Raw genomic sequence first — 26,572 nt, forward strand, 5'->3', positions numbered from 1 at the left:
AGATCCACAACAGCACGTCAAGCTACTCTCTCTGTATGCACATGAGTGGGCAAAGGGGCAGAGGTTTTGCACTGTGCCCTAGCCAGGAAAATGGGAGATGAGGACTAAATCCAATGTTCTGGGTGGGGAATAAAAAAAATTCACAGCAAGATGAAAAATGTGTGCCATCACACTTCACTACCCTAACTATGTTAAACATGGTTGCCACCCTCTGTTTCATTAAATAGGCAGCTTAAGGCCTACTTTACCTGTTAGTCTCTATGCAGTAAAAGTTGTAACCAAAATGTAATGAATGTAGATGACAGCCCAGTATGTTCTGTAGCTGTTCTCTCTCCTGGCTGCTTGAGATTTTGCTTGTTCAATTAAAGCAGTGCAGTTTATTTAATGTGCATTTGGCTGCTAATTGAATAAAAGATTCTGAGGCTCAAAGTGCCATCTGTAGGAGCTTTTCTCACTCAAGTGTTCCAAGTGGATGACAGAAAAATAAAGATTTTTAAGCTTTGCTAAAATTCTGCAATTGTAATAGCCGAACATAAACACCAGAGGCTGGATTTGAGATCTTTGTAAAATAATATGTGAAGGAATGCTGGAGTCTCAGCGAGAGAGAGCTCACTTTGGTATTTCAGTCCTTCAGACATGTTTACTTTCATAAGAAACAGTGGTTACTCAGAGAAATTAGTGTCAGGGTTAGAAAGACAGGTTCGTGTATCCGCGAGAACAGAGCTTGCATAGCTCAGCAGAATTAGTTTTTTAATTTTCTGCCATGGACACATGCATGGCATGTTGCTGAACACCTCTACTAGGAAAGCTTTTTCTAAATTTGCCTGCATGCCCTTAAAGAGGCCAGTGAGGTGGTTCTCAGGGTGAACGTTGGTGTAAACAAGCCCTTCCCACAAGCCTACTCACAGTTAGTTACTCACCAAGGCAGACCCTTCCCTTCATCCGAGCTGAGCGCCGGGCCCTGTGTGCACATTCTGGCCTCCTCACGTGACGCTTGAGGAATGCACTTTCCTTTGATTATTTTTCTTGACCCAGATCTCTTCCAAATATGGTCTCAGCTTAAACAAGTTTGTGTTCTTAGAGCTCCGGCGTTTGCAGAAGAAATTCTGGCTTCCAGCTAACTGTGGCTGTATGGGGGGGAGTGGAGGCAGAGAGCAACCTAAAAATGTAAAGATAAAAGACGCACAGCTGGACTCGAATTTGTCCCAAAATGTACATTTTGTAAAATGTTTATACAGTGCTAGGCAGGAAGATTTGTTTTCATACTTTTAGCTACAGTGGAAACAACTATTTTTAAATAAATGACCATTAGTCTGAGTGATTGCCACCCAAACATTGCTTCTTTGAGACTTCTCATCTGAAACAGATTTAAATATTTTTCTTTAGTCAAACGGAGAGATACAAAATTGTCAAGCTGACCAGCATAAGCAGAGGTAAATTAATTAGTATCTCAGAACTAAGTATCTCTAGTGAGTTAAGAAATTATTAATAACCTACTACAGAGTGAGCATATGATTCTTAAGTTATCTTATACTTGGCCATTTTAAGTACGAAGTTTATCTTCACCAACATGCTTCTCAGAACAATAAATAACCACTGGGCAACTGTTCTGAAACTAACTGCCGAGCAATGAAAATGTTACACTTAACAAAAATCCTTCATCTTAAGTAAAACCTATGTTTCCTCTGCCTGTGCATGTTCGCAGGCAAGTGAACTTGTAGGAATTACCAGCTCAAGTAATTCATAGTTGAACAGACGGAGGTCGTGGCAGCTATGGGACTGAGTTCTCCCGCTGGCTTGGCGTGCTGTGTAGCTGAGGACGGGCAAGAAGCTCTTGCATTGGCAGGAGGAGGAACTTGTGCTCTCAGGCCATTCCTCTCCTTGAAGATTTGGATCCACCAGTGAGAGGTCCCCAAGAGCTCCAGGGAGGAAGGAGGAGAATAGGACTTTGCAGTCCGGAGGTAGGAAGGGCAGCGCTTCATTACACCTTCTACCTTACAGATAATTAGTGTAATCATTTGCTTCTGCCGGTGAGAGCAGTCCTTTAGCGAGAGAAAAGGAGGAAACAGATCCACAATCTGAATAACGGCTGTGCTTCAGGCCCTGGGGGGCTTTCTCAAAACAAGACAGTCACAGACCAATGTATCTTTGTTTGGTTCCTGTTTTTATTAGCGCAGCGTGCAGATGAGGAAACCGGACCCTGTTGCTAGCAGATTAATATTTGAGCAGTGTGGGCACTGGAGCTGGCTCATCTGGCGTGGCATGTCTGGAGCACAACACAGAGCAGGCACCCAGACCCAGCACCCTCCCAGAGGCAGGGCCAGCTCCAAGGGCAAACGTGCAGACCTTGCGCTGCGGGTCTGCCAGCGAGAGCCTCAACAACAGCCCGATTCCGGTTTCGCAGCGTCTCGAGATGGAGCCGTTCACTGCTTCACGTTACAAGTTCACTCACTCCTCTATTATCTGACCGCTTCTGTGTTCTGTTGAGATCACCATTTCTTCTGCATAAATCGGGAGCCTGAGCCCGGCCTGACTTCTGCCACCTTCCCGACTAAGATATGAAAAGGAAAATAACAGGATACCAAGGAGGCATTGAACTCCGCTGCTTTTGATTGGCGGAAGCACTTCCAACAAGAGTTAAAAACAGCAGAAAGATGAGGTTCGTAAATAAACTGAATCATTTGCTAAATTAAGCTAAATAAATGCTGCTTTTCCCTGCTGCTTGCTTATATTGCAAGGGAGGATTCCTGCATGCATTAGGAAGCACTGGCAAAAAATCCGAACCATCATCTTGGCAGGATGTTTCACAGCAATTTTTGGCCTGAAGAGCTCCAAGTATTGTAGAAATGGAATATCACAGGGTTGGAGTACAGCAGTCAGCTCCCCAAACAACAGCAGGAGAGGAAAATATTTAGAAAAACGGAATTAGCCATTTGTAAAAGCTGCAGGTTCTTTTTTTTGCCTGGTCTCTCTTGGTTTTATTTTCTAAGACCTTATCTGGTTAGTGCAGAACATATTTCAGATTCTTACAGATGTCAGTCACTTAAGGATTCACATGCTCATTTAGCCCCTGTGATTTGCAGGTTAGATGCTGCTGTCTGTCAATGGCCCTAACAGAGGGCAGGAAGATTTCAATGAGTGAACAGTGATGCTGATGCTGTTATTGTCATTAGCAAACATGGATAGAAAAATCTGTTGGTCATAGCCCTCCACTAAGCGGGCTGTGACACTGTTTCACTAAAACTGACCTTGACCGGTCAGGCTGTGAAAAGTGCCGGGCACTTAAAATTCCTGTTTCTATGGGATCTCTTTGGAAATAGCGGAAATTGCTGTTCCCACTCACGGCCTTTTTTATAGTTGTCATTGCAGTACTTGCACTAAGTGGATAAAATAGGACAAAATCTTTAATAACCCACAGTACTTCATTGGAGCTGCTGTTGTAGGATGTGAGTGGACTTAAGCCCGTCTGAGTTACGTTGGAAATGGCTGCCATCTTCGTTGCCAAGTCAGCAGTGAAAGGAAACTAAACCTCATAGTTATTTCAATACAGTCCTAGAGCTGGATTCTTCTACAATGGACTGCAGTGTGTGTACTGTTGGGACAGAAAGTATCATGCTCCTCCATCCAAATGAAAGCAATGGAAACACCAGGAATCCTGAGTTTTTTCATGAAGGGGCTAACCCTTTAGAATATTTCAAAGAGAGAGGACGCACTCTGGGATTTATTTTACTGGATAATAAACTGGTGATTTATCCTCCAGAGCCAGACGCAAAGACGAACGTGAACAATGCTCTTCATGAGGTGGAGAAAAATAGGAACGATGCCTCAGTGCCGGGCCTGCTGCTCAGCAAACCCTCCTCCATTCCCCTGCCCTGTCAGGCCCAGGAGACGATGGCGCCTGCCTGCGCTAAAGGCTGCTGCACACCGTCCCGGCCAGCCTCCATACCTGCCTCATCCTATGTGGGAAAGCAAGGCGCCAGCGAGCGGGCCGGCCTCACCTCGGCGCGCACAGCTCGCACCTGAGCTCGGCGCCTTTCCGCCCGCCGGACAAAATGGCGGCGGGTCGCCGACACTGAGCGCCTCAGAGGCGGGAGGAGCCCCCCGCCGGCCCCGCCCCGCGCACGCTCGCCGCGCGCCCCCGCGGCGCGGCCCCGCTCGGGAGCGCGCCCCGCCCGCCCGCCCGCGCCCGCCGCAGCGCCGCTCCCTGCAGCTGCCCGGCGGGGTGTGGGGGAGGCGGCCGCTCGCTCCCTCCCTCCTTCCCGCCCGTCCGCCGCCCCGCAGGCCGCCCCGCTCCTCTCAGGTAGGTGCGAGCCGGGCCCGCGTCCCCCGGCCCTTTCTCCGCGCAGCGGGAAGCGGCGGGCGGGCAAGATGGAGACGCGGCCGGCGGGGGAGGGGAGCGGAGCGAAGAGCCACCTCGCTCCCTTCCCCTCCCTCCCCGCCGGCCGCGTCCAGCCCCGCAGCTGAGGGGGATCCTCCGCTCCTCTCGTGGGGGGCCCCGCCTGCGCGCCGTCCCGGGCTGCGGGAGCCCGGCCCCGCCAGCCGCGGGAGGGCAGCTACGCCATCGCCGCTCCGGCCCGCTGTCCCCCCCCGCCCAGGCGGGAGGGAGCCGGGCCGTGCCCTGAGGCGGGGGGAGGAGGCCGCACCCTGGCCCAGAGAGGGCTGTGGGCCGGGCCCTGCTTCTTGCCACCCACGCGAGACAGGTGACACGCGGGGCGAGCACCCTCCGCCCGTGGCCCCAGGCGCGGAGCCCACCCGGGGTGGCCGCTGAGGCGGCGGGTCGGGGCCGCTTTGTCCCCTCAGCTGCCCCTCGGCCTCTCCAGGTGGGGCCGCGGCCTCCTGCTTCGCCCCAGCCTGGGCTGTCCGCTGTGCTCGGGAATTACCCGTTCCCTCAGCACCCACCGATAACGTACGCACGGTGCTTTTTACTTGGAACGTGTTTCCATTACGTGTGCGGTCTCCGTGCGTGCGTGCGGCCCGTGAATGTGTTCCCTTGACACACCTGAGCAGCGTGTGCCTTCATTCACCGGGCGTCAGGGTGTTGGGACGGCGTCTGAAACGCTCCTGCTGTGCCTCTCTGCCCTCGAGCATAACGCCCGTAAATGGTGCTTGTTCTTGGGAATAGTTGCAAATACTTTAGTACGTCTTTATTTGTGCGTAGCCCTTCTGGGGTGGTTAATTAGTAAATAGTTGTACCTTTAATTTGCGTGCGTTTCTCTCTGGATAGCTCTCTAAAGAAAGTAACAGTTATTTTGAGCCACGTGGGTTTTATTTTTGTAAAATGAAAGAGTAGGAGGAACACTCAGTTAATATATTTCTTAAATTATGGTTTATTTCTATGTTCAGTCTTCAGATGCCACAGTTTCTCTTACAAACAACTTTTTGTTTTGTCTGTATCCGTATCCTTCAGGATTCAGATGCAACCTTAAAACAAAAGAAGTCCTCCGTATTGTCTGTTGACCATTGTTGGACAGATTCAACAAGTGGACTTTGTCTTTCTGCAGTCTAGCATAAGTACACTGCAGTGGCTGTGTTTGGGTGTGTTGACAGGTGTCCGGAGCCTTTCACACTACTCGTGTTGCAGAGAAACACTGTGGAAGTGCACATCAGGAAGGAGATGTTCGATCCATCTTTTAAGTTTCAAAATGCTTTTGTGGGAGGAGGCTAGGGAAAGAGGAGCGGGTAGGTGAGAACACCCACTGAGATGAATGCGCACCTCTTGCCTCTCCGAGCTATTGTTCTAGACTACAACGAGGTCTGTTCCCTGGGGAGAAGAGCGGGTGGGTGAGGACACCCACAGAGATGAATAAGCACCTCCAGCTCCTCAAAGCGTGGTTCTAGGCTATGGTGAGGTCTGCTCCTGTTCACCTGGGAATAGCTCCTTGAGGTGAATGGATGATTCCACAAACACTAATAATCCTTTCTTTATAAAGATCTACATCTACCTGCTCCGTCATTCACATGCATGTTTGGCTTGCCTTGAAGTTTGGTAATTACAGAACCACAGAATAATCAGGGTGCAGTTTCACAACCTTACTTTTCTAAGCCAGTCTGTCTGGCCTGATGGCTGCCTTGATTCTGCACTGCCCCGTCCCCACCTGTGTGTGTTTTTGCCCAACCTCTATTCCCTGTGCTGTGTTTGGGACTTGTCATACCCTTCTTGCAGGTCTTCTAAGTCCATTAAGCTGTCGAAAAGTCATCTTTTTTTGAGGTCTGGTTAGGTTTTTAAGTAATTGGGACCAGGGAGGGGAGCGGGTCAGTGTCAGCCAGTGGGCCATGCAGCTTAGGCTGGTGTGGGACCTCAATCTGTCTCTGTGCTTCTAATGGAAATGCATGTTTCTGTTCCTCTCAGCCAGCTGTTGCTTTTGCTTTCTTGTTGGATTCATTTTCACCTGGGTCAGATCCCTGGTGTTGGTTTGTCTTGCACTTGCACAATAGTTAGTGTTGGCACAAGGAGCGGGAATGGGGGAGGAAAGGGCAAGATTGTCCTGTTCAGAGAAAATGTGGTTTCAGAGTAGTTTCTATTGATTATGAAACCAAACTGTCAGTTGTGTCAGTGCGACTGGAGGTGCACGGTCAATTAGCTCGTTGACATGATCTTCCTTAATTTTTGTGACGCTGTCTTAACCCTTCCAAGTGCCCTGTTTCTCATCATCACATGGCTGTATGATCTTAATTTTGGGGTGGGAAGAAGGCAGCTGACATTCTTGCTGATGTTAGCATCTAGTGAAACTCTGCCCTTAGATACAACTTACTTGTTTTTTAAGGTTAGAGAGCCTAACAATTACGTTTTTGCCTGATTTTGCAATCAAATCAGGAACGATCCCTGAAAGTTCACAGTTTACTTGGCACTTAGCCTAGCTAGTGCCTGGCCGTACCTAACCTTTGTGAGAGCAGTGCTGATCTCTGCCTTTCATACAAAGCTGGTGCTTAGGCTTCGGAGAGCACTGTTTCTCCAAGGGCATCCAAATCAAAAGACTTGAACTTCCAGAGGCACAGAGGTGCACCTAGGTTGCAGCTCTCTGGTAAGGAGCAGGAGTCACGGCCCCCTTGCAAGGGAAGGCTCCCCCTCTGCTTGGCACGTCTGGTGAAGGGGAGTTTGGACAGGGTGGGTGCATCTGCTCCAAATATCTCTTCCCTTAGCTCGTCATGTAAGAAAATGACCCTGGCTTGCTGGGGAAAGGACCATAGTTAAATGTTGTTGTATTGCTTGGGGAGCTCTTAAATTTTTAGTCTTTTTGCCCTAAGAATAATGGAGAAAGACATTGTTTTCAAAATTATGTTGTCTCTTCCGTTTGCAGTCTCATGTCATGTAGTAGCTCTAGCGAGTGACTGCTGTAAAGAAATTGTTTCTTATATTTTAGCTGGTTTTAATCTATTTTACCTAGTGTCAAATGATGAGAAAAATTGTATTGCACAATCAACTGCGGAAAGTGCTTCATAAGCACATTTTGGAGAATCTGGTTATCTAGCTTCAAGAGTAGATCAGATTTCAAATGTAGGTTCAGGTGTTAACGGTGTATGTTGTACCACTGATAGGATTTCATACTTACTATTTTTAAAATATTTACATTTATGGCAGTACTCAAGGTAAGGTGCAACATTGTGAAAACAAACAGTTACAGGTTTTTAAAAACTGAGTGAGGCCCTACTTTAGGAAGAGTTAACATGTAGAAAAGGAGCTGACAATAAAAGTGACACTTGAAAAATACTTATATTGATAGAATTCATTCTCTTAACTGAGTGATGAAAGTATTTCTCACACCTGCTATCATAGAATCATGGAATGGTTTGGGTTGGAAGGGACTTCAAAGATCATCCAGTTCTACCCCCCTGTCATGGCCAGGGACACCCTCCACTACACCAGGTTGCCCAAAGCCCCATCCAGCCTGGCCTTTAACACTTCCAGGGATGGGGCAGCCCCAGCTTCTCTGGGCAACCTGCTCCAGTGCCTCACCACCCTCTGAGGGAAAAATTTCTTTCTTATATCTAGTCTAAATCTCCTCTCTTTCAGTTTAAAGCCATTGCCCCTTGTCCTATCACTACACACCCTTGTAAAAAGTCCCTCCCCAGCTTTCCTGTAGGCCCCCTGTAAGTACTGGAAGAACTATCCTAAGAGGGAAGAGCAGAACCAACACTGTATCTCTGTTGCAATCCTGAAAGGCAAAATATCCCTGCTGCTGCTTAAGCACTCCCCCCTGCAAAGAAAACGAGCCCTTTGGTGTTCCCCGGGGCCTGCAGCCCCAGCGCTGTCGTACGTGGCACAGAGCTTGCTTTATGCAGAGACCTCGAACAGAGCTGCTCCTGTGCTCCACTCCGATGCTTTTAACTGGTAGAAGTGACGTTCAGAGTACTAGTGCACAAATAATAGTTGTGGCTGCTTGTGTTTTTACATAGCATGTCATCTACTTTGTACGTGGTGGATTTGGATGAAAACATTCTGCTGCAGCCTCCTGCAGCTCTGTCAGTACTGCTGAAACTATTGCAAGCTCAGTAGTGGAAAACTTGAGAAAAATGAGAGGGTTTTATGTACTAACCTTCATTAAAAGCGAAATTGTTCCTGTTAGCAATAGGAGTTTACGTTTCCTGGCATTCATCGTTTGAAAAGCTGTAATAAAGATGTACTTCCAGTTTTGTTCAGTTTTGTTCTGATTCAGCTGTGTTTTAGCAGAAGTCAGAAGCACTTGCTGAGTCAGGTCTGCTCTGGTGCTAACCAGGGTGTAGTTACAAACAGTAGGCTGGGGTGAGTGAGAGCAGAGCAGTTGCCTGCTTCTTATGTTGGAATTGATTGTTCTGCTAAATGCGGATAATGGGCCACAGGCCTAGTACTTGGTATAAAATATTTAATGAGCAAGCGCCTGTTCTGATGGGCTTGTGTATTTTCTCTGCTCATGGAAGTTTTTCTCGTATCTAGGCTGGCAGCTAAGTTCTGTCCATGAAATAGGTAAAGGGTGTGATGTTTGAAAGTGAAAGACAGTGTCATGTCACAGCCCAAGAGGGTGTTTTTATCTAATGTGATTTGAGTAGCTTTGATGTTAAAATGTTGTGTAGTGAAAAAGACATGAGTGGGGATTTTCTGCCTAGTTTCAAGCCGAGAGAGAGCTGGGCCATACCAGTAACAGAAGCCTTAGCAGTGGTAAGCTAGAACTGTGTGTTATGTTAACCTGTATTTAGGCATGCAAGGATGTGCTCTCAGTCTAAAACCTGTAATATCACTGGAATTAGGTCAAATTCCTTAAGTTTCGTGCTGCATCTGTGTTGCCTACAGTGTGGTTTGTGTCTCGTCTCCCAGCAAAAGAAAGCAAGCGATCTCGAGCTTGACTGAGAAACACAAAAAATCTTAATGGCAGCCTCGTACATGGCGTACTGACCTCTCAGTAGCCTGACTGTCCAGTGCTAAAGCAGGCTAACTGTGCAGGAATTCAGGAGAGTGGCAGTGCAGATCTGCTTTAAAAGGAAGGTTACCGTGTCCAGAAATCCCCCCTGGCAGCAAAGCTTTGTGAGTCCGGGATGGATGGTGCTGGTTCTTAATTTCTAGCAGCGGTAGAGCTTCTGTGCTTGCTTGCATGGGAGGCTCTAATGCTACTTCTCTTTTCCCAAAGCTAGCTGATCCGGTTGTCTCCTCCCCTCCTCAGCATTTGTATAGAAATAAATTACTAGGTAGAAAAGGATCCATACAGAAAATCCTTTATAGCCACTTTCCAGCAAAAATCTTTTTGAAACACAACTCAATTTTGTTACTACAATGCCTCGTCTTAACTGTTTGTTTACACAGAGACATTCAACCAGTCAGTTGAATCAGTTTAAAAACTGATTTAAGTAAACTGTTGCCAAGTATCTTTTTCATGTCTATTTACAGGTTTAAAACAAGTGAGTTCTATTTCGCTGGAAACTTTTCTGGCCAGTTTTATTTAAGAATGCTTGCAGACAAAGTTGTATATGTTTGGCTATACAATTTAGCTAGAGTGTGATTTTTAAATTGGCATTGCTTTGCATTTTATACCAATTCTCATTTATACCGTATGTCTCCCTGCCAAGAAACCTGCTTCCACTCTACAGATAGACTCACCACATTCTTTTATTCCCCACTGTAATGTGAACGAAGTAAAATTACGCTGGAGATGTCCATGTTAGGATAGTTACAAATTTCCTTTTTAAAACTTTTCAAAAAAAGTCTTAACTCAAAAAACACAGAATATGAACTTTGGCTACTACTTGAAATTTTCACGGTTTGATGAAAAGCCGGGTGGGGGAGCATTTAAAAAAATCCCCTTGGCAGTCTTCCACCCAGAAGTTTTTTTAAGCTGCTTCTTGTAAGAGATTTTAAACAGTTACTGATTTGTATGTCTTCCTTCTTTCATCCATTAAAGTGATAACTGACTGTCGCCAGATGGAAGGTAAACTAGCACCAGCCAGATTTTGTAGGTGAAGTTAGTGTTTGTCTGGAGCTCTCAGGGATGTTACAGTAGACACAAAACATGTGCATATAGTGATGATGCTCCAACGTTTGCCAGTTACAGCAGGATATAGTCTCTGTCTTGGGGTACCTGTGATGGTTCTCCCCCTGAAAGATCGCCCCGACTGTAACAAGGAGAAAAAGCAGAGGAGAAGAACGTAACGTAGCCAGGAATGAGCCTGAGCAGTGGTCGGTCTCCTGAGAAATACCAGGGCCCCCCACTTTATTCAGTGCCTTCTCCCTGGTCTGGTGTGTTCCTCGGATACCGGGCAGCTGAACTGATCCTTCTTTGTGGCAGTCGAGCTTGGAGTGGCTTTCCGGGGCTGAAGCCAATATTCCTGTGTTTAAAGTGAGCTCTGAGACAAGAATGCTGCTGACCGCTCCGAGTGTCCTCTAGCGCACGGACAGACAGATGAATAGCCTTGCAGAGCCGCTGGGCTCACCCTCCTGGCAGCAAAAATACATCATCAGAACCCTCATGTTTGCAGTTACGCATCCTGAAAAATCTCAGCTATTTTTTGTGACATTGTGGGCCCTCTTCTAGCAGAATCAAAGGAAGGTAACATTTTTTTGACTGCTAACTGTAGAAAACCTTAAGCTTCCTTTTTATTGCTTCACAGAAAAGTCTGTCCGGTCTCTTGACCTGTAGCCAGCTTCCTTTGTTCTTTACTAAGCACAGGCTTGCTAATTATTCTTAGTTGTTTTGTTCGGTAGCCAACGCCTGCAGTAACAGCGGTTTGTTCCACTGTACCCCATTCCACATACCAGAATTGTAGCACTTGGATGATCTCTCCTAGAACCATCTAGTATTTAAACTATATTACTAGCGTAATTTCACTATTTGACATAAAACTATATTAATATATTTGCACAAGAGTAATGCACACGCTGTAATGTGCATTTGACGAGCCAAGGTAAATTGGGTGTTACAGCAGGGAATCAGAAGAAAAGGGCACGGGGATTTACTCCTGGGTAAACAGACCATCTCTGCTTTCTCTCTGGCTGGGAAGATACATTCACAACTGCCAAATAAATTTGGTAATCAATGGTAGAATTTAAACTGGGTTGCTGTAGGTGATACTCTAGAGCTACTGCAGGGAAAATACAATAAATCTTCCAGACCTTATCTACTAGAGAAATTTACCACCGGAAGAAATAATTGATGTCCTAAGCATGACTGTAGGGCACAGAAATACTCTGATGTGACAGGTATTGATTGGCTTAATGTTGTCTTCAGCATGGCTAAGTATTATTATCTCAAACTAAGTATTTGCAGTTTATTAACATTGTAGAACCAGTATAGTTGAATGGGTGAAAATACCGTGTTGCTCCCTGCGTGGTTTGCTGGCTTCTTAAGGTATCGCCACTGTTAAGAAATCTGAGGCAGTATCTGTGCAGGTGGTATTTAGAAGCATTAATACTAAAAAAGTTTTAGAATACCAGTAATATTGTTAACTGTTGTCATTCTGCCCCAGTATGTGTGCTGCAGGGATTCGATATGATGGATACAAGCATAACCAATTTACTTAGAAATAGTTGCTTGTAATTATGACAGTGACCATGCGTGGTTTCTAGCAGCTGGATGTCCATCTGTCCCTTGGAACTGGGGTTCCCCTGCAGTAACGTGCAGGTGAGAGTTACCCTTCTACTGTCCTGGAGACAGGACTTTGATTCTTGTTTAGACAAGTAAACCTCTTCAAACAGAGCACAGCTCCAGTCGGTTTTGTCCAACAAAAAGAGCAGGCTCTATAAAACACTTGTTGGCCTTGATGGGCCGTGGTTGTTTTCCAGACTATTTGAGGATGTGTGACATCATGCAGGTCTGTAACAGGAGTTGTGTTGTTTTTCCCAAAGTTGGTATCTTGGGATCTGGCTTTGGCACTTCTTCCATCCAGCATCTTTTACTTTGTGAGAGATTCATGTCGTACTACCTCCACTTTCCCAGCTATGGCACCGTCTTTGCTGAATGTGTTACCTGTTTCTTTCACATGAATTGTGGCAAGAAATGACAGAACTGATTAGTGTTTTATTAATTAGCTACTCTGAAGAAAATTAACTCTAGCCCAGCCAAAACCAGCTCATTCTGTTAAACAAAAAATATCTTTAGAAGCCTATATCTACTAAATTGAGAGTGCGATACCGTGTTTTACCTTGGCTCACAGGTGATAGATTAATCTTGCAACTAAAACGGCTGGGATTTAGATGAAATGCAGTTAGAAGAGTTTTGAGATTGTGGTGGGTGAGCGGATACTTGGTTGCTGAAATGCTCTTGTTCAGTTCTTTAATGTAGTTCTTCCCTAATTATACCTGTCAACAACACATAGTTTAAAATCGTCATTTTTAGCTGTGTGTAAAGGTTGCTGTGCAAAACCTCAAGTGAAAGCTTAATAAAACTTCTCATTTAAAAAAGTAATTTACTGACATCAATACTGTTTACTAAAAATAGATTAATTTTAAGAAACAGAGGTAGCCTTTGAAGGATTCTCACTTGTGGAATGCTGCATTATTATTGTATCTTGATACATGTTTCTCTTATTTTTGGTAGAAAATGATGCACCCTGTTGCCAGCAGTAATACAGCTTTCTGCGGGACTGGCAAGAGTTCTTGCCTGAACGAAGACAATGTGAGATCTGCTGACCAGTTCGATTTGTACGCCACGCAGCCGAGCAAATACAGCCACGCAGTCAGCCACAAACCCATTGCATGCCAGAGACAGGATGCGCTGAACGACTCGCACTTGCAGACCACGAGTGGCAGGAATATAGAGACAAAAGACGAACTAAAGAAAAAGAAAAACCTCAACCGATCTGGTAAACGTGGAAGGCCATCAGGGACCACAAAATCGGCGGGGTACCGCACCAGCACAGGTCGACCCCTGGGGACCACCAAAGCAGCTGGATTTAAGACAAGTCCAGGCAGACCCTTGGGCACGACTAAAGCAGCAGGATACAAAGTCAGCCCAGGCAGACCTCCAGGTAGCATTAAAGCTCTCTCACGGCTTGCAAATCTAAGTTATACTTGTGGCAGTGCAGCTTTTCCCTATCCCATGGTGCATAACAGAGGAATTCATGCTGCTGGTGAAACTAGTAGCAAAATCAAACAGCCTAATGAATGAAAGGAGGGAATTAGTAACTCCTTACTAATCCGCTTTACTCGAATTTTGGCATGTTTCTTGCGTTTTGTTGTAGTGTTTGCCTAAGTCTGAGTTTCTAGATTTTATTTTTGTTCAAATAATGCCATAGCCTACGGGTGCAATTCGGTAACTTTTAAAGCAGTGTCGAGAAGGTGCTGGTTTAAAGGGGGTTTTGTTGGTTTAAAATCATAATTTATAAGAAAGTCTGAAGTGATGCATTATGCCTTGGTGTCGACACTTAAGTAATGTCCATGTCCCTAGTTTTACGTTCAGTGACTGGTAAATCTAGTTGTGTGGTGATGCTTTAAATGATTGAAGTAAGGAGGACAGAATTAGCTGGCTGTTGGTTCATCGTGTGGCCTGTCCCACAGTAAGGAGCTTAGCCAAATGAGTTCTTACTTGGTAAGAAAAATTGATAAAGAAAGCAGCAAGTTCCATTTTCCACTTGTGCAGGAGCTTCTACAGACCTCAACTAGAGACTTAAAAAACTAACGCAAAAACCCCAACCTTTTTCTAAAAGTGCAGACTTCAGATGGCTTTTGTTTCTGGAGTTGTAGCATTAAGTCAATTTCAAGTAATGCTCCAAAAATATTTTTGAGAGTATTAAAGAAAACTGAGCGTTCCTGCAGTGCTTTCCAGCTTCACAGTTGGAAATTTAATTATTAATTAATTTAATTATTAATACAAGCTAATTTGCCTTTAGGTGAGAGCCGTTCTTTTAGTTATGCTGTCACAGGATTGTGCTGTGTAATTTCGAAATGCCTAATAGCACATATACCAAACCACAAATAATTCTTTGAAATTTGAAATATTTTATAAGAAATTAAGTATTGTTCATTGGAGTTACGCACTTGGTTAACATTCAAGTTTGTTCTTAAATCTGTAAATAGCTGTTTACACTGTTTTTTGCCTTTCAAATCCGCGCTTAGGTGGCGACAGTTTAATAGCTTTTAAAGTATTAATCTCTAATGTTTACAAATTAAACTTTTTAAACAGACACTGTTGCCAAGTTTTCAGACTTAGTTTTGCCAGATATTCCTGGCAATACAGTTATTTCGTTGTTTGACACTTGTGCTATATTTAAGTTATGGAAGCTTATATATCTACCAAAGGACACCATTTTCATGATTTATAAAAGCAAACTGTATAGCTGATGCAAACAGGATGCAGTTTACTGCACTGCTAGACCCCAGATATAAAGTAATTCATCTATGCATGCAAGCTGAAAAAAAATGTTGTTGGTTAACTATAAATACCTTTCTTGACTCGAACTAAAACCTTCCCTCCTTCCAAAAGAAATGTTCCATTTTTCAACTGGGTGTGTTTAATTTTTTTTTTAAGTGTGAGAGAGTGTGTGAGTGTGTGCATAAAATACTTTAATCTAGACTTCAAAAAAATTAGTCCTCAATGTTGCATATTGTTTGTTCTAAGTTTATTTTACTGGAATTAAAGCTTTTTTTTTTTCCCACCTGAAGCAAGTTTATGTTTAAGTTGTTTCACGTATAATATGACATTATGATAAATTTGTAGCTTCAAATATCTGGTGGTGGGGAATATATAGAGTTTGCAGATCTGGGGGAGCAGAAAAATTTGGGTTAATTGAGCTTTTGTTGAATGAGTAATGGTGCTGATGATTTTTGTTAACATAAATGCTATTCTGGTCTGCTGTGATTTTGATGAGAACACTTGATTGCAGTGATGACAGCTTAAGAAACGGATGTCATGTTTCATACCTTTCTTATCAGGAAAAAAGCAGCAAGCCTTCAGGTGTTCCAGTGATGCCTAACACATGTTGAGCTGGACTTTGTGCTGTACGTTAGGCGTGTTCGGTTGGTTTGGGGAACTGTGTATGCACTGGCAACTCAGACAGTGAACCTCAGCTGTACTGGATGGCTCCTTAGTCGATAGGTGAGCTAATGGCAGCTAAACTGCTACTAAAAAAGAGTTTTCTTCGTGCTGAAGCTACGAAATCCAGTTGTACTTTCTGTTCCTCAACAAACTCTGAAATTCAGCAATCTTTCTCAGAACGCTGTAACTTCTGACACACGCAAAATGCTAACGTGAGTTAATTCACCCTCAGGATCTGTGCTGGATTGGCTGTTTTTAATCAGATGGTTTTTCAGCAAAAGACTGCTTTAAGTTCTTTCCTGAACTCAGCTGGGAAAGCCGTCCCCTCCAGCTGAATGTCGTGACTGCAGGAGTGTCACACCTCGCCGGCAAGGAACGTGTTGCATGTCACCACTGTCCCTTGGAGAAACTCCGCTCCTTACCTCCTCCTGTTTGCTCCTGCTCCGTTTCTCACTGTGCATCGGCTCAGCGGTGCTGTGCTGCGTGTCAGGAGATCATGCAGACGTGTTGCTGTTCTGCTAGTTTGATGAATTTTGTATTCGAGTATGCTGATGAAATAAGGAAATCATCTAAGCGATTTCTGTTTGTTACAGTGCTTATTAATTATATCAGATGGAATAGAATCCCAGTAAAAACCCATTAACGTTGTTCATGGTGAAATGATGAGCATAAAGTAGCAAAGTGTTCAGAGAGTTGGTAATGGGCTGCTTGGCACTCTAGATTTAGCAAGGAAACCAGAAGTGCACTGCTGGGCATCTCCTAATCCTGGTTTATTCCATATCTGACCATGTTCACTGGTGCCACACAGCAAGGGGAAGAAAAAGGAAGTTAAAGAGATTCAAAGTGAACTAGAAATGGAATTTTGAAATACTTCTGCTTTTCCTGTGTATAATCTGCAGGATACATTGTGCTTTATTCAACACTTTTCCTCCCATGAGAAACACTGAAACAGCATGTTACTGCCTAAACCATTAGTACCGATGGGAAAACTGGCCTTTTCCCCCATAGTATGAAAACGTTACTTACTTGTAAGGTAAATTGCTTATTTTATATTATATCTCATAATTCAGCTACTCGTAGGATCACTGTTGTGTGGTAACACTGTTCAGAAGATCTACATGTCAAGTTTGGTTTTTAATAATTTCTTTTTAATTATCAAGTTTCTAACATCTTATTTATACATAAATGAAATGTATTAGCTTGCTGTTACTCCTTAATGATGCTATACAAGCTCACTGTTTAATATATGTATAGTAACTACTACTCAGTTTCTGATTAAATTTACTTAAACTTTAAAACCAAATAATTTTGCTACTATAAAGTCTTGCACTGGACATATTCAAGATGCTAGCATCATATTTTGGCAGAAGAAAATCAGAAACCATCAGAAGTGGCTGACTGATATCAAAGACAGTATTTTTAAAGTCAGCAGTTAGCTTTGTCGTTAGAGCAATGTTCTTTATATCTCAAATTTCGTTTTAAACTAATCAAAATGACTGTGTATCAAGAGCCATTCAAGATCTCTGTTCTGAATGAATATATTTTCATTTTGTCTGAAAGACCTTAAGAGTTCGGTTAGGACAAAGCCAAGCCTTGTCAGTGAAAAGTGATGTGTCTGTGAAAAGAATTACTTGGAATTGCCATACACAGAGTAATTCCGATGAGAATTTCACCCCCTCCCGTTTTTGAAGAGCTTTAAAAGGCAGAGCAATGTGAAGTCATTTGTCCGATGGTTTCATTAGCTGTGACTCTGCTGTTCTTTGTTACGTGTGTAAAAACTTTCATGCTATCCTTCGAGCTGGCAGTTAAAACAGTTGGTAACAATCAGAAATACTTTGAACTACAGACTTCATTTCTGACCACAAAAATTTATTCTTCTCTATTTTAACGCATATATTTTAACACTGCTTAAATATATTTATGACTTTAGTAGAGACTAGACCTTTCTCCTTGTGATTTTTTTTTTTTCCAATAGAAAAATCTGTATTCTGAAATTTGAACCACTTTCTGATACTTTACTCTTTCATCATTTGCTTTTCCACAGGTTTACTTTGGGGGAAACAGTAATCTGTTAAATGACTAGTATCAGCACCCCATCCTCTGCTGTAAAAAGCCTGATTAGATACTGTGTATGTTTTTATGTCCATGAACTTGAGCTACTCGTGTGCAATTATGTGTATGGGAATGGAGTAGTGTTCATGATCTGTATTTACATCATCATATGGATGTATATTTATTAATAAAGTTAATACTTTAAAGCCTAACAATTTTTTCTCTGGACTTTTTTTTAGTAGCTTTTTAATTCTGTCTGAAGATGCCTGCAGACAGCGTTACCAGACCAGTAGCCTTAGCTCTTCTCTCTTGAAAATGGAAGTGCTGTTTGTTCTCCTGGTGTCTCAGCCATAGTTGAATGATTCAAACTGGCACTGAAATGTTTTGGTACATCTTGTGCAGATTTCACTTACGATCCGGCGCTGGCTGTTTGTCCCTCGCCTCCCTGAAGTGTCATTGAGTTTGACTACAGCAGGCTGAGTGTGTTCATCCCTGCATGGAGTTCGGGATGCACACAGGGTTTCTGAGGGTTGCATTATTTTTAAAAGGAATCAGTAAGTTCACCCTTCTGGTGTGCTTTGCTCTCTGGGTTTCAGCGTGAGGTGTGTATGGCTTGTTACAGGCAAGTCACACATATTTGAATTAAGACAAAAAGCCTGTGTGAATTGCAGCCTATCAGAAAATAGAGGAACGTTGCTTATTTTTTAATGAATTGAAAATGCTGCTACAGTAACTTAATTGTTCTTATTCCTTCACTCAGATATGAGAAGAGGGGAGGAAAGGAGTTGTAGCTATGTATGTATAAATAGTAAGCTGCTGACTTTTTTTTTTCTCTGTTGCACATGGAAATGAATTTTAGAGTACTCATAAACTAAACTTTTCATGGAATGGTGGTCGTTATTCATTATGCTGTGATGAGTAAGATGTAGTTATCCCTGTATTCTAGCAATATTCCAGTTTATCTTTGGTGGTAAGATGAGCTCTATGTACCACCCAACCTTTTTTTATTTTTTTTTTTTTCTCTCTCCTCTGCTGAAGTTTTTCCCTAAGTTCAGGAGAAGCTGAAATACCAGAAGCTGCAAGCTAGACTGCTAGGTGTGTGTCCTCCCCGTGCTCTCCAGCACCCTCTGTTTTCTCTTCCATGTACTTTCAAAGGCTCTGAATATATCTAGCCTTGAAATGCTTTAAATGTCAGTTGCAGTTATTTTGCAGGCTTTTGAGTTGCTTTTACCCGAAAAAGACATCTGATGCCTGTTTTGTTGTTATTGTTGTTGGGCATTCTGGTAATTCTAAATATTTGGCTTTCAAGGTGACCGGGTGTGTTCAGAACAGAGCTGAACTCCAGTCTGGTATGTCCTGATCTAAAAATCAGTTCCTGGATGTGATTCCTCGAGCAAAATGGATAATGTTCTTGGTTGTAATGAAACCTTATATTGGATATTAGGAAGAAATTCTTCCCTCTGAGGGTGGTGAGGCACTGGAATAGGTTTCCCAGAGAAGCTGTGGCTGCCCCATCCCTGGCAGTGTTCAAGGCCAGGCTGGATGAGGCTTTGAGCAACCTGGTGTAGTGGAGGGTGTAGCTGAGGTCCCTTCCAAGCCAAACCGTTCTGTGATTCTATAGTAAGTTGATCATAAATTACATCACACAAGAATACAGGCTTTCCAGCTGTGTGGGAAGTTGCTTGGCTGCTTCCATGGCTGCTGTGTTCCCTGCCATGTCAGGAACTGAACTATGAACGTGGCACCGCAGCCTGTCCCCTTGATACCCAGTTGGTGTGCGAGGCCAGGGGCCAGTTTAATTTATTCTGCAGACAGATGAACAGTGTCAGGGTGTCAGCTATGCAAGCTGGACATCTCGAAGGAGCCTTCAAGATGGTTGTATCTTTTAATAATTTCATTTACGTGTATGATGAGACTCCAGAGCTTCCTCTGGGACTGGATTGGTGTTTTTATGGTTTTGTACCTCTTTGGTGTCATCTCTTCAAGTAGCACAACTAGTACAGTATGAACTGGTGATACTGTACCTAGTAAATATGCCGGCTCTACAGAGTGTGGTTTTGGACCAAGACAAATGAAATTGTTCTTGACAGTTAATCATTTAAAGCTGTGATGCCTGAAAGTAAAGGGCTGGCTCGCTGCCTTGCATGGCATACTGTTTTTATCTGGGTTCTGCCTGTGGCTCCATGTTTATTGCTTAACATTTAAGAGAGGTGTGGCCTGACCATAAAGAATTGCAAGCCCAAAAGCTGCAGCTGGCTGTGGCCCAGGCTCCCTGCATGGCCTCGGGAGGGCAACGTCTCTTCTTTGCCATCAGCAAAAACGTGGCAAAAATATCTGCTTGTCTTGCAGGGGTGCTGGAAGGAATCGTTAGTGAACAACTTTTAACTGCTTTGAAGCTGAGGAACGTTGTGGAATTCTTACGTCTTGTTCAAATGATCTGAGGCAGGTAAATCTTTCTGCCTTTCATGTTGTTCTTCTCATACCGCAAAAGCTAATTAGTGAAAAAAATCACAGTAACAATTAGTGCAAATTTGATTACTTAGAGCAGGCCTTTGAGATATGCGTAACACCAAAATGTGTATTTACTGCTTCGAGTGGCCATATTTTAAAATAAAAACATTCAGCTGCAGCCACATGGAGGAAACAAAGATTAGAGTCACGCGTACCAAAGGTGGGCGCAGGTTAAAGTTGCCGTGTGACCTCAGCCCGTGCTCCCGACGTGAGGGCTCGTAATCTTCTGCCTCATCTTTGTGCATGTCAGGATCATACATGAGTGGAAACCTTGGTCTTGGTGAAGGTCCTGGTGTCGTCTCTTTGTCCCAGTCATAGAATCATAGAATCACAGACTGGTTTGGGTTGGAAGGGACCTCAAAGATCATCCAGTTCCAACCCCCCTGCCATGGGCAGGGACACCTTCCACTACACCAGGTTGCCCAAAGCCCCATCCAACCTGGCCTTGGGCAGTCCATGTCCTCTTTCACTCCTCCTCTTGCCATGCTGCCTGTGAAGCAGCTTGCCCAGTGTGCCTGAAATCTGGGGAGAGACATCCAGCTGCTGAAATCTGAGATACACCCACTTTCGGTGATTATTCATGGGTGCAACAGGAGACTCATGTTTTACAAACCTTCCTCCGCTAAATTTCAGCTCCTTCACTAACAAGAGCTTTTCTGTGTGTCCAAGATTTCTGAATAGATGCAAAACAATGTATTTTTTTACTAGACTTTTTCCCGAAAACACATTTGGCATTAAAACTCCGAAAAATGTAAGCCACCAAAACCAGTTTTGCAACAAAACTGGCAGGCATTGCAAGAAATGTGCCTTCTGTGTAATACATAAGCACTGGGATAGTGTATGTGTTGGGAATTGGGTATGATGATAAAGATTATCTGTAATTCCTGGGAGTTCATTTCTGTCCCATTAATAATTACTTACAGTCACCATAAAAAAGAAGGTGATTTTGCACAAACCTTTTGCTTTCTGTTACGGTAGAAAGACTGTTGCTTCTGTGGATTTAATCCTAATGTATCTCAGGTGGAGCCATGCTGCCAGAAAGCTGTTATTTTAAAGGTTTGGAATATCATCACTTGTGTTGGAGATCTGGCACCATCCCGGGCTGTGGCAGGTGAGTGCCAGAGCCTGATGGCACAGAGCAGGGAACCACATCCAGTCCTTGGCCAGAAGGAAAATGGTTTTCAGGTTGGAAATGCTGCTTTGCCCAAACTCAAAGACAACTGCAGATGGGGCAGCCTTTTCCTGACCATCTGCACCAGCTTGGATTCCTCAGTGCTCTTCTCTCCTGCTTGCTTGGTCTGTATCAGTTGGTCTGATGTTGTCCCTCTCTGTGCAAACCTCTCATTTTTCAAATCTTTAGACTTTTTTTGTCCTCAATATTAACGCTTATGGAAACTGGACTTTGAAAGAAAAAATTTCCAAGCAAGAAAATGTGTGCTGTAAGAACGGACAGAGTTGGAGAAGGGTCCCCTGGCAAAAACAAAGACAAAAATCCCATTTCTGTAATAAAGCTGACACCCATCTTCATATATATGCAGTTACATTTTATGTGCAGTGTTTTCCTTCCTTTTTTCCGGTGTATAGTTCATTCTCCTGTTCATGATTCTCACTTTTTGACAGATGCAGTTTGGCAAAATGGCTGTGTGGTGCTGGCAGTTTTAAGGGACACAGTAAAAAAGGGGGGTGTCAGCACTTGAAGTATTATGCTCATTTCCAAATAATCCTGATGCTTCATGATTAAGCTGAGAGCAAGTAACGATTCCGTAACAGGAGGAATATGTCTCTATACCATGATATTTATCTTGTCTTTCAGCTTGGGAGCTTTGGTTGATATCCTGATGGACAAGAGCTCTTCTTTCCTTTTTACCTTTAAAAAATACGCCTTTAGTTTGCAGGTTTTTACCCTTACCCAGCCTGGCTGTGGGCTGAAGTTTAGTTTTTGCGTGAAAACATCCCGAACTCGATCCATGCTTCTCTGCAGCGGCTGGGAGCGGGAAAATCCTTGGGCGGGTGGATGTGGCTGTTGGGAAGCTGGGGTCGCAGCAGGCCTTTAGGGCTGCGACGCCGGGTCACGACAAAACTTTTGGGATGAGTTACGGGGCTGCTGCATCGCTCGTCAGTCGCGACATCCCGCCAAGGCCTCGGGATGACGTTTCCCTCCTCGCAGGGATTTTTGACCCGAGCTATTTTAAATCAGCAGTGCTGGGGCACCGCGCCGCAGCGTGCCCCGTTACCCCGCACGGTCCAGCCGGTGGGCTCGGAGTCGAGAAAACCTGTTTAAAAGCGCCACTGTTTGCGTTCAGTACCGGCGGGGAGGGGCACCTCAGCCGAATTCTGCCGCCCTCTGGGCTCCAACGCGCTTCCGCCCCTTCACGGAGCGGGTAACGATCGTGTCGCCGCCACTGCGGCCTTCGCGCTGCCCCGCCCGGAGGCCTCTCCCCACAGGAACACACACAGGGCGAGCGATGGGAGCAGGAGGAACGCGGGGCGGGGGCGTGGGGGGGCGACACCGAACGGACACGGCCGGCCCCGCGGCGGAACCACTGCCCCCACCCCGAGCGACTACAAGATGGCGGCGCGCCGGAAGCGGAAGTGGCCCAGGGCTCCGGCGGAAGTGGCCGTTGTCCGGGGAGACGCAGCGCGGCGGTAGGCGGCCGGGGCCGCGGTCGCGCCGAGGATGTGGCGGCTGCTGCTGGCGCTGGCCTGGCTCGGCGGCGCCGTCGCTGCAGGTGAGGGCGGCGGGCTCCAGGGGCCGGGCGGCGAGTGCCGGGGCGGTGCGCGGCGGAGCCGGGGCCGGGCCGCGGCGCGGAGCTGACATCTCCCTCCCGGCGCAGGAGCAGCGACGGAGCAGAGCGCCGGTGGGCAGCCCCGCGCCGCCGGGGGCGACTCGGCGCAGGGAGGCGGCGAGCCGGTGCGGTACCGCACGGCGGAGATGGCGGACGCCATGCTGGGCGGCGCGCTCCCCGCGCAGCAGGCCGCGGAGCTCCCGGCGGGGCCGGGGCCGGCGAGGGAAGGCCGGGGGGCCGCCGTCTGCCAGGGCGGCGGTGCGTGCGGCGCGGGGAGCGGCCCCGCGGCTCCCCTCGGCCAGGTGGGCAGCCGGGGCCGGGGGCAGCCGGTGCTGGAGACGGTGCTGCCCGCGCCCGCCGAGGACTCGAACGGCACCGACGGCGCCCGAGCTCCCAAAGTGACCTGCGAGGAGGGGAACGCCACCGGCACCGAGCGCTCGGCGCTGCGGATCCTGAACGTGTCGCAGGTAAGGAGGGCGGTGGAAGGCGGCACGGCGTGCCCGTTCCCTGCGGAGTTTGGCGGCTTCCTGTGTGACACCCTCTGTGCTGCCGAAAAGAGGAAACGTCTGGGCAGTGAGGATTTCCCTGTAGTTCTGAGCAGAAAAAAATGGGGATATAGCTCAGTCCGCATGCCCGGGAATTGTCAGCTTTCGTGCTGCGTGGATTTTTGTGTCTCTCGGAAGCCGTTAATGGCACTAACTAGTAGTATTTCCGTTTGCTTGCTTCTGTTTCTAGCTTGCTTCTTGTCATGGATATGTGTGTATATATTTATTTATTTATAAGTAATAACCTTTTAAAACGACCTTGAAAAAAATTTAAATGCGCTTCTCCCTCTGTTTTAAAAAGATTAAACAGATGTGCAGTTAGTTGATAAATATTGTCTGGTGTGTGATTGATTCACCGAATCACAGACTGGTCTGGGTTGGAAGGGATCTCAAAGATCATCCAGTTCCAACCCCCCTGCCATGGGCAGGGACACCCTCCACTACACCAGGTTGCCCAAAGCTTCATCCAACCTGGCCTTGAACACTTCCAGGGATGGGGCAGCCATAACTTCTCTGGGCAACCTGGTTCAGATTGCTGAATGATGAATTCCTATGTAGAATTTAAGTAATTCTATTAAATATTAATTAATATTTTGAACTATTTTAATGTCCTTATCTCTTCTTATTCTGCTTTCTGGAAGGACCTGATGGAATTCTTAAACCCAAATGGCAGTGACTGCACGTTAGTGCTGTTCTATACGCCGTGGTGCCGCTTTTCTGCCAGTCTGGCACCTCATTTTAATTCCTTACCTCGAGCGTTTCCGACTCTTCGTTTCCTGGCACTGGATGCATCTCAGCATAGCAGGTAATTTACACTTCCTGTGCTCTGGTACCAGTTTATTTCCATTAGCAAGTTGTGTGTTTTAGAAACAGGAGTGATTTTCTTTTTTTTCTTATAAAGTGACAATGTAATTTAGTAGAACCCACACTTCCTGTGTCCTGACTGTCTTTGTTTCTCCCTCCAGCGGATATCTTTTCCTTCATACTTTGTATTTGCTTTATGTCCACCAGCTTATCAACTAGATTTGGAACTGTGGCTGTACCAAATATCCTCCTTTTCCAAGGTGCTAAACCTATGGCTCGATTTAATCATACAGACAGAACACTGGAAACGCTGAAAGACTTCATTTTTAATCAAACAGGTAGGTATATCATCATCTGATGTGTCAGGAGAAAGAGACAGGCTGGCTTTTAGCTCCAGACTGGGCTTTCCTCTCCCTGTTGTGTGTTCTTTAAAGTGAATTTCATGAAGACCCTGAGGGGACCCAGCAGAGATTTATATGATCAGTTGCAGTGGTGAGCTGGATTTCAAGGTGTGCTGAAAGGAGAAACCCAACTCACTGGGCTGCTGTCACAGAGTGGGGCAAGCAGTGGGGTTTCACTAGGAAGAGTGCTAGAGGGATCAAGCACATCTTCCTGCACAGACACTTGATTTGGGAATAAAGGCAGATGAACCTTGGGATCATTGGCAGAGCCGTGTAAGGCCAACAGCAGCTGGGGGATAAAATGGTTTCAGTTCTTGTGCTGAAGGAGACAAAAGGATTCCAGTTTCCATCATCTGGCTGTCCACGTTGTGAGCTCAACACCAGCTCCTTGTGTCCTTCTGTAAAGAGAAACAAACCAAAAAACATGCCCAGGCCTACGAGGGCCTTCGTTAGAGGCCGGAAATCGTTGTGTTTGCTAGTACAGCAGAAATGCTCCAAGCTTCCACAAACAAAAGCCCCACAGACTTACCAAGGCCGTGCTGTAGAAGGACAGAATGAAACTTCTCCTCTTCTGAAAATACACGTATGCATCAACAGCCTGTCGCTTTTACACAAGTAAACTGTATGCTAGATGTTCATTCAAATACAAGGACTGTCTTGCCAAAATTGTAAATCTAACTGTACGTACGCCGTGGTCTAAGAAGAGGAACAAAGCTCCAAATACAACCAGCTTCTCTGTATCTAATTGTTGTGACTGGTGCTTTCTTTTGTAGGTATAGAAGCTAAAAGCGACGTGGCTGTGACCAAGGAGGACTGGGAAGGTCCCCTGCCCAGCGTTCTGACGAAAGGCATAGACTGGCTGCTTCTGTTCTCTTTGCTCTTCCTGGCTGGCTTTGTCGTGTACGCCACCGTTCGAACAGAGAGCATCCGGTGGCTGATCCCGGGACAGGAGCACGAGCATCAGGAGTAATCCGAGGTGCTGGAACAGGGACAGAACTGCCAGCTTGTTGGTAAAGCAGGAATTTGTGGACTAGAAGTAAATAGGAATGAACTGTTGAATTTGTTCGTTGTAATTTATGATCTTGACTAAAAATCTGCTTTATTTGTCAACTCCTGAATCTGTAAAAAGCAAATTCGTGGCGGTTAACGCGGTAAGTAAACATGAAAAAGCATGAACTAAAAAAGTATTTATTAAGCTCCTCTGACAGGCTCGTTTTTCACGGACCTTAATGTAAATATGTGGTTCAGTTCTACTTCAGTTCTCTCTCTGAAGAGATCCCTGAGCTTTGCAGGTCAAATAAGATTTTTACAGCACGTTGGCCTGGATGCGTGGCACTGCGTGGCACGGGAGCGGAGCTGCTTCTGCCCTGGTGGAATCTGTGGATCTTCTTTCACAGATCCTCCAGACAGATGAGCTGAAGCTCCTAAAGGGAGATGCTGGTGAACGGTGACATCTTAAGTGCAAATTAAGCTACAAAGAAACAAAAAACGTTGTAAGATTTATTGTTTGACAAAGAGTTCATATTAAACTCGATTGAATGAAACTCAATTAGTTTAATTGTCAGTAAAATGAACTATGGAGGGAAGAATGTTTTTAAAAATAGTGTACTTCGAGTGAGTTACTCTATTGCTGAAAAGACTTTAACAGTATGTATGCCAGCATTCAAAAGCTTGTCATACAGCTCATGACGGGGTGACCATTTCCCACCTTCGGTGCTGGGATTGGGTGCTGGTTTTCTCGCTCACGGTGCTGTGTGAGTTCTGATTTAGTGGCAGTTTTTCATGAGACTTCCAAAGCTCACCCCATTATTTCTCTGTGTGTATACACAACTTGTTTACCACGTTTGTGTAGAATTAAATTGCATTCATTGCCCTTACTCTTTTTTAATAAATCAGGTTTTCAGTGTCACTTTTTAAGTCACTTTTCCAGGACTACAAACATGCAGCTTCTCAAGTACAGATCACTTGCCCAAATTAGCAAGACCAGTTGTGAGATTTATTTCAATTTATGCTAACGTGTTTTTTGCTGGCTTCACGGT

General features: G+C 45.2%; 2 protein-coding genes across 6 annotated transcripts; both read left to right on the forward strand.

Annotated features, from left to right (window-relative positions):
- The first annotated feature begins 4,218 nt into the window (after window positions 1–4,218).
- C16H5orf24 (chromosome 16 C5orf24 homolog) lies at window positions 4,219–16,168 on the forward strand. 4 transcript variants are annotated; one of them, XR_015222596.1, is made up of 4 exons: window positions 4,221–4,300; window positions 12,999–13,428; window positions 15,332–15,494; window positions 15,667–16,168. XR_015222596.1 is itself a non-coding variant. In XM_086621652.1 (3 exons), the coding sequence occupies exon 3, from the start codon at window positions 13,002–13,004 to the stop codon at window positions 13,566–13,568; it is 567 nt and encodes a 188-aa protein (XP_086477778.1). In that variant the 5' UTR covers window positions 4,219–4,300; window positions 10,368–11,012; window positions 12,999–13,001; the 3' UTR covers window positions 13,569–15,372. The 4 variants fall into 4 exon arrangements, 3 of the variants coding, with proteins under 3 accessions (XP_086477778.1, XP_086477777.1, XP_086477780.1); XM_086621652.1 differs by lacking the exon at window positions 15,667–16,168 and adding an exon at window positions 10,368–11,012 and having other exon boundaries at window positions 4,219–4,300; window positions 12,999–15,372; XM_086621654.1 differs by having other exon boundaries at window positions 15,332–16,168.
- A 6,506-nt stretch (window positions 16,169–22,674) lies between these two features.
- On the forward strand, window positions 22,675–26,196 carry TXNDC15 (thioredoxin domain containing 15). Of its 2 annotated transcripts, none has more exons than XM_086621476.1 (5): window positions 22,675–22,732; window positions 22,835–23,250; window positions 23,970–24,133; window positions 24,340–24,470; window positions 25,307–26,196. In XM_086621476.1, the coding sequence occupies exons 1-5, from the start codon at window positions 22,675–22,677 to the stop codon at window positions 25,501–25,503; spliced, it is 966 nt and encodes a 321-aa protein (XP_086477602.1). In that variant the 3' UTR covers window positions 25,504–26,196. The 2 variants fall into 2 exon arrangements, with proteins under 2 accessions (XP_086477602.1, XP_086477604.1); XM_086621478.1 differs by having other exon boundaries at window positions 22,675–22,726; window positions 22,832–23,250.
- Window positions 26,197–26,572: the final 376 nt, after the last annotated feature.

The sequence above is a fragment of the Tauraco erythrolophus genome, chromosome 16 (genome assembly GCF_009769465.1).
Source record: "Tauraco erythrolophus isolate bTauEry1 chromosome 16, bTauEry1.pri, whole genome shotgun sequence".
Classification (NCBI taxonomy): domain Eukaryota; kingdom Metazoa; phylum Chordata; class Aves; order Musophagiformes; family Musophagidae; genus Tauraco; species Tauraco erythrolophus.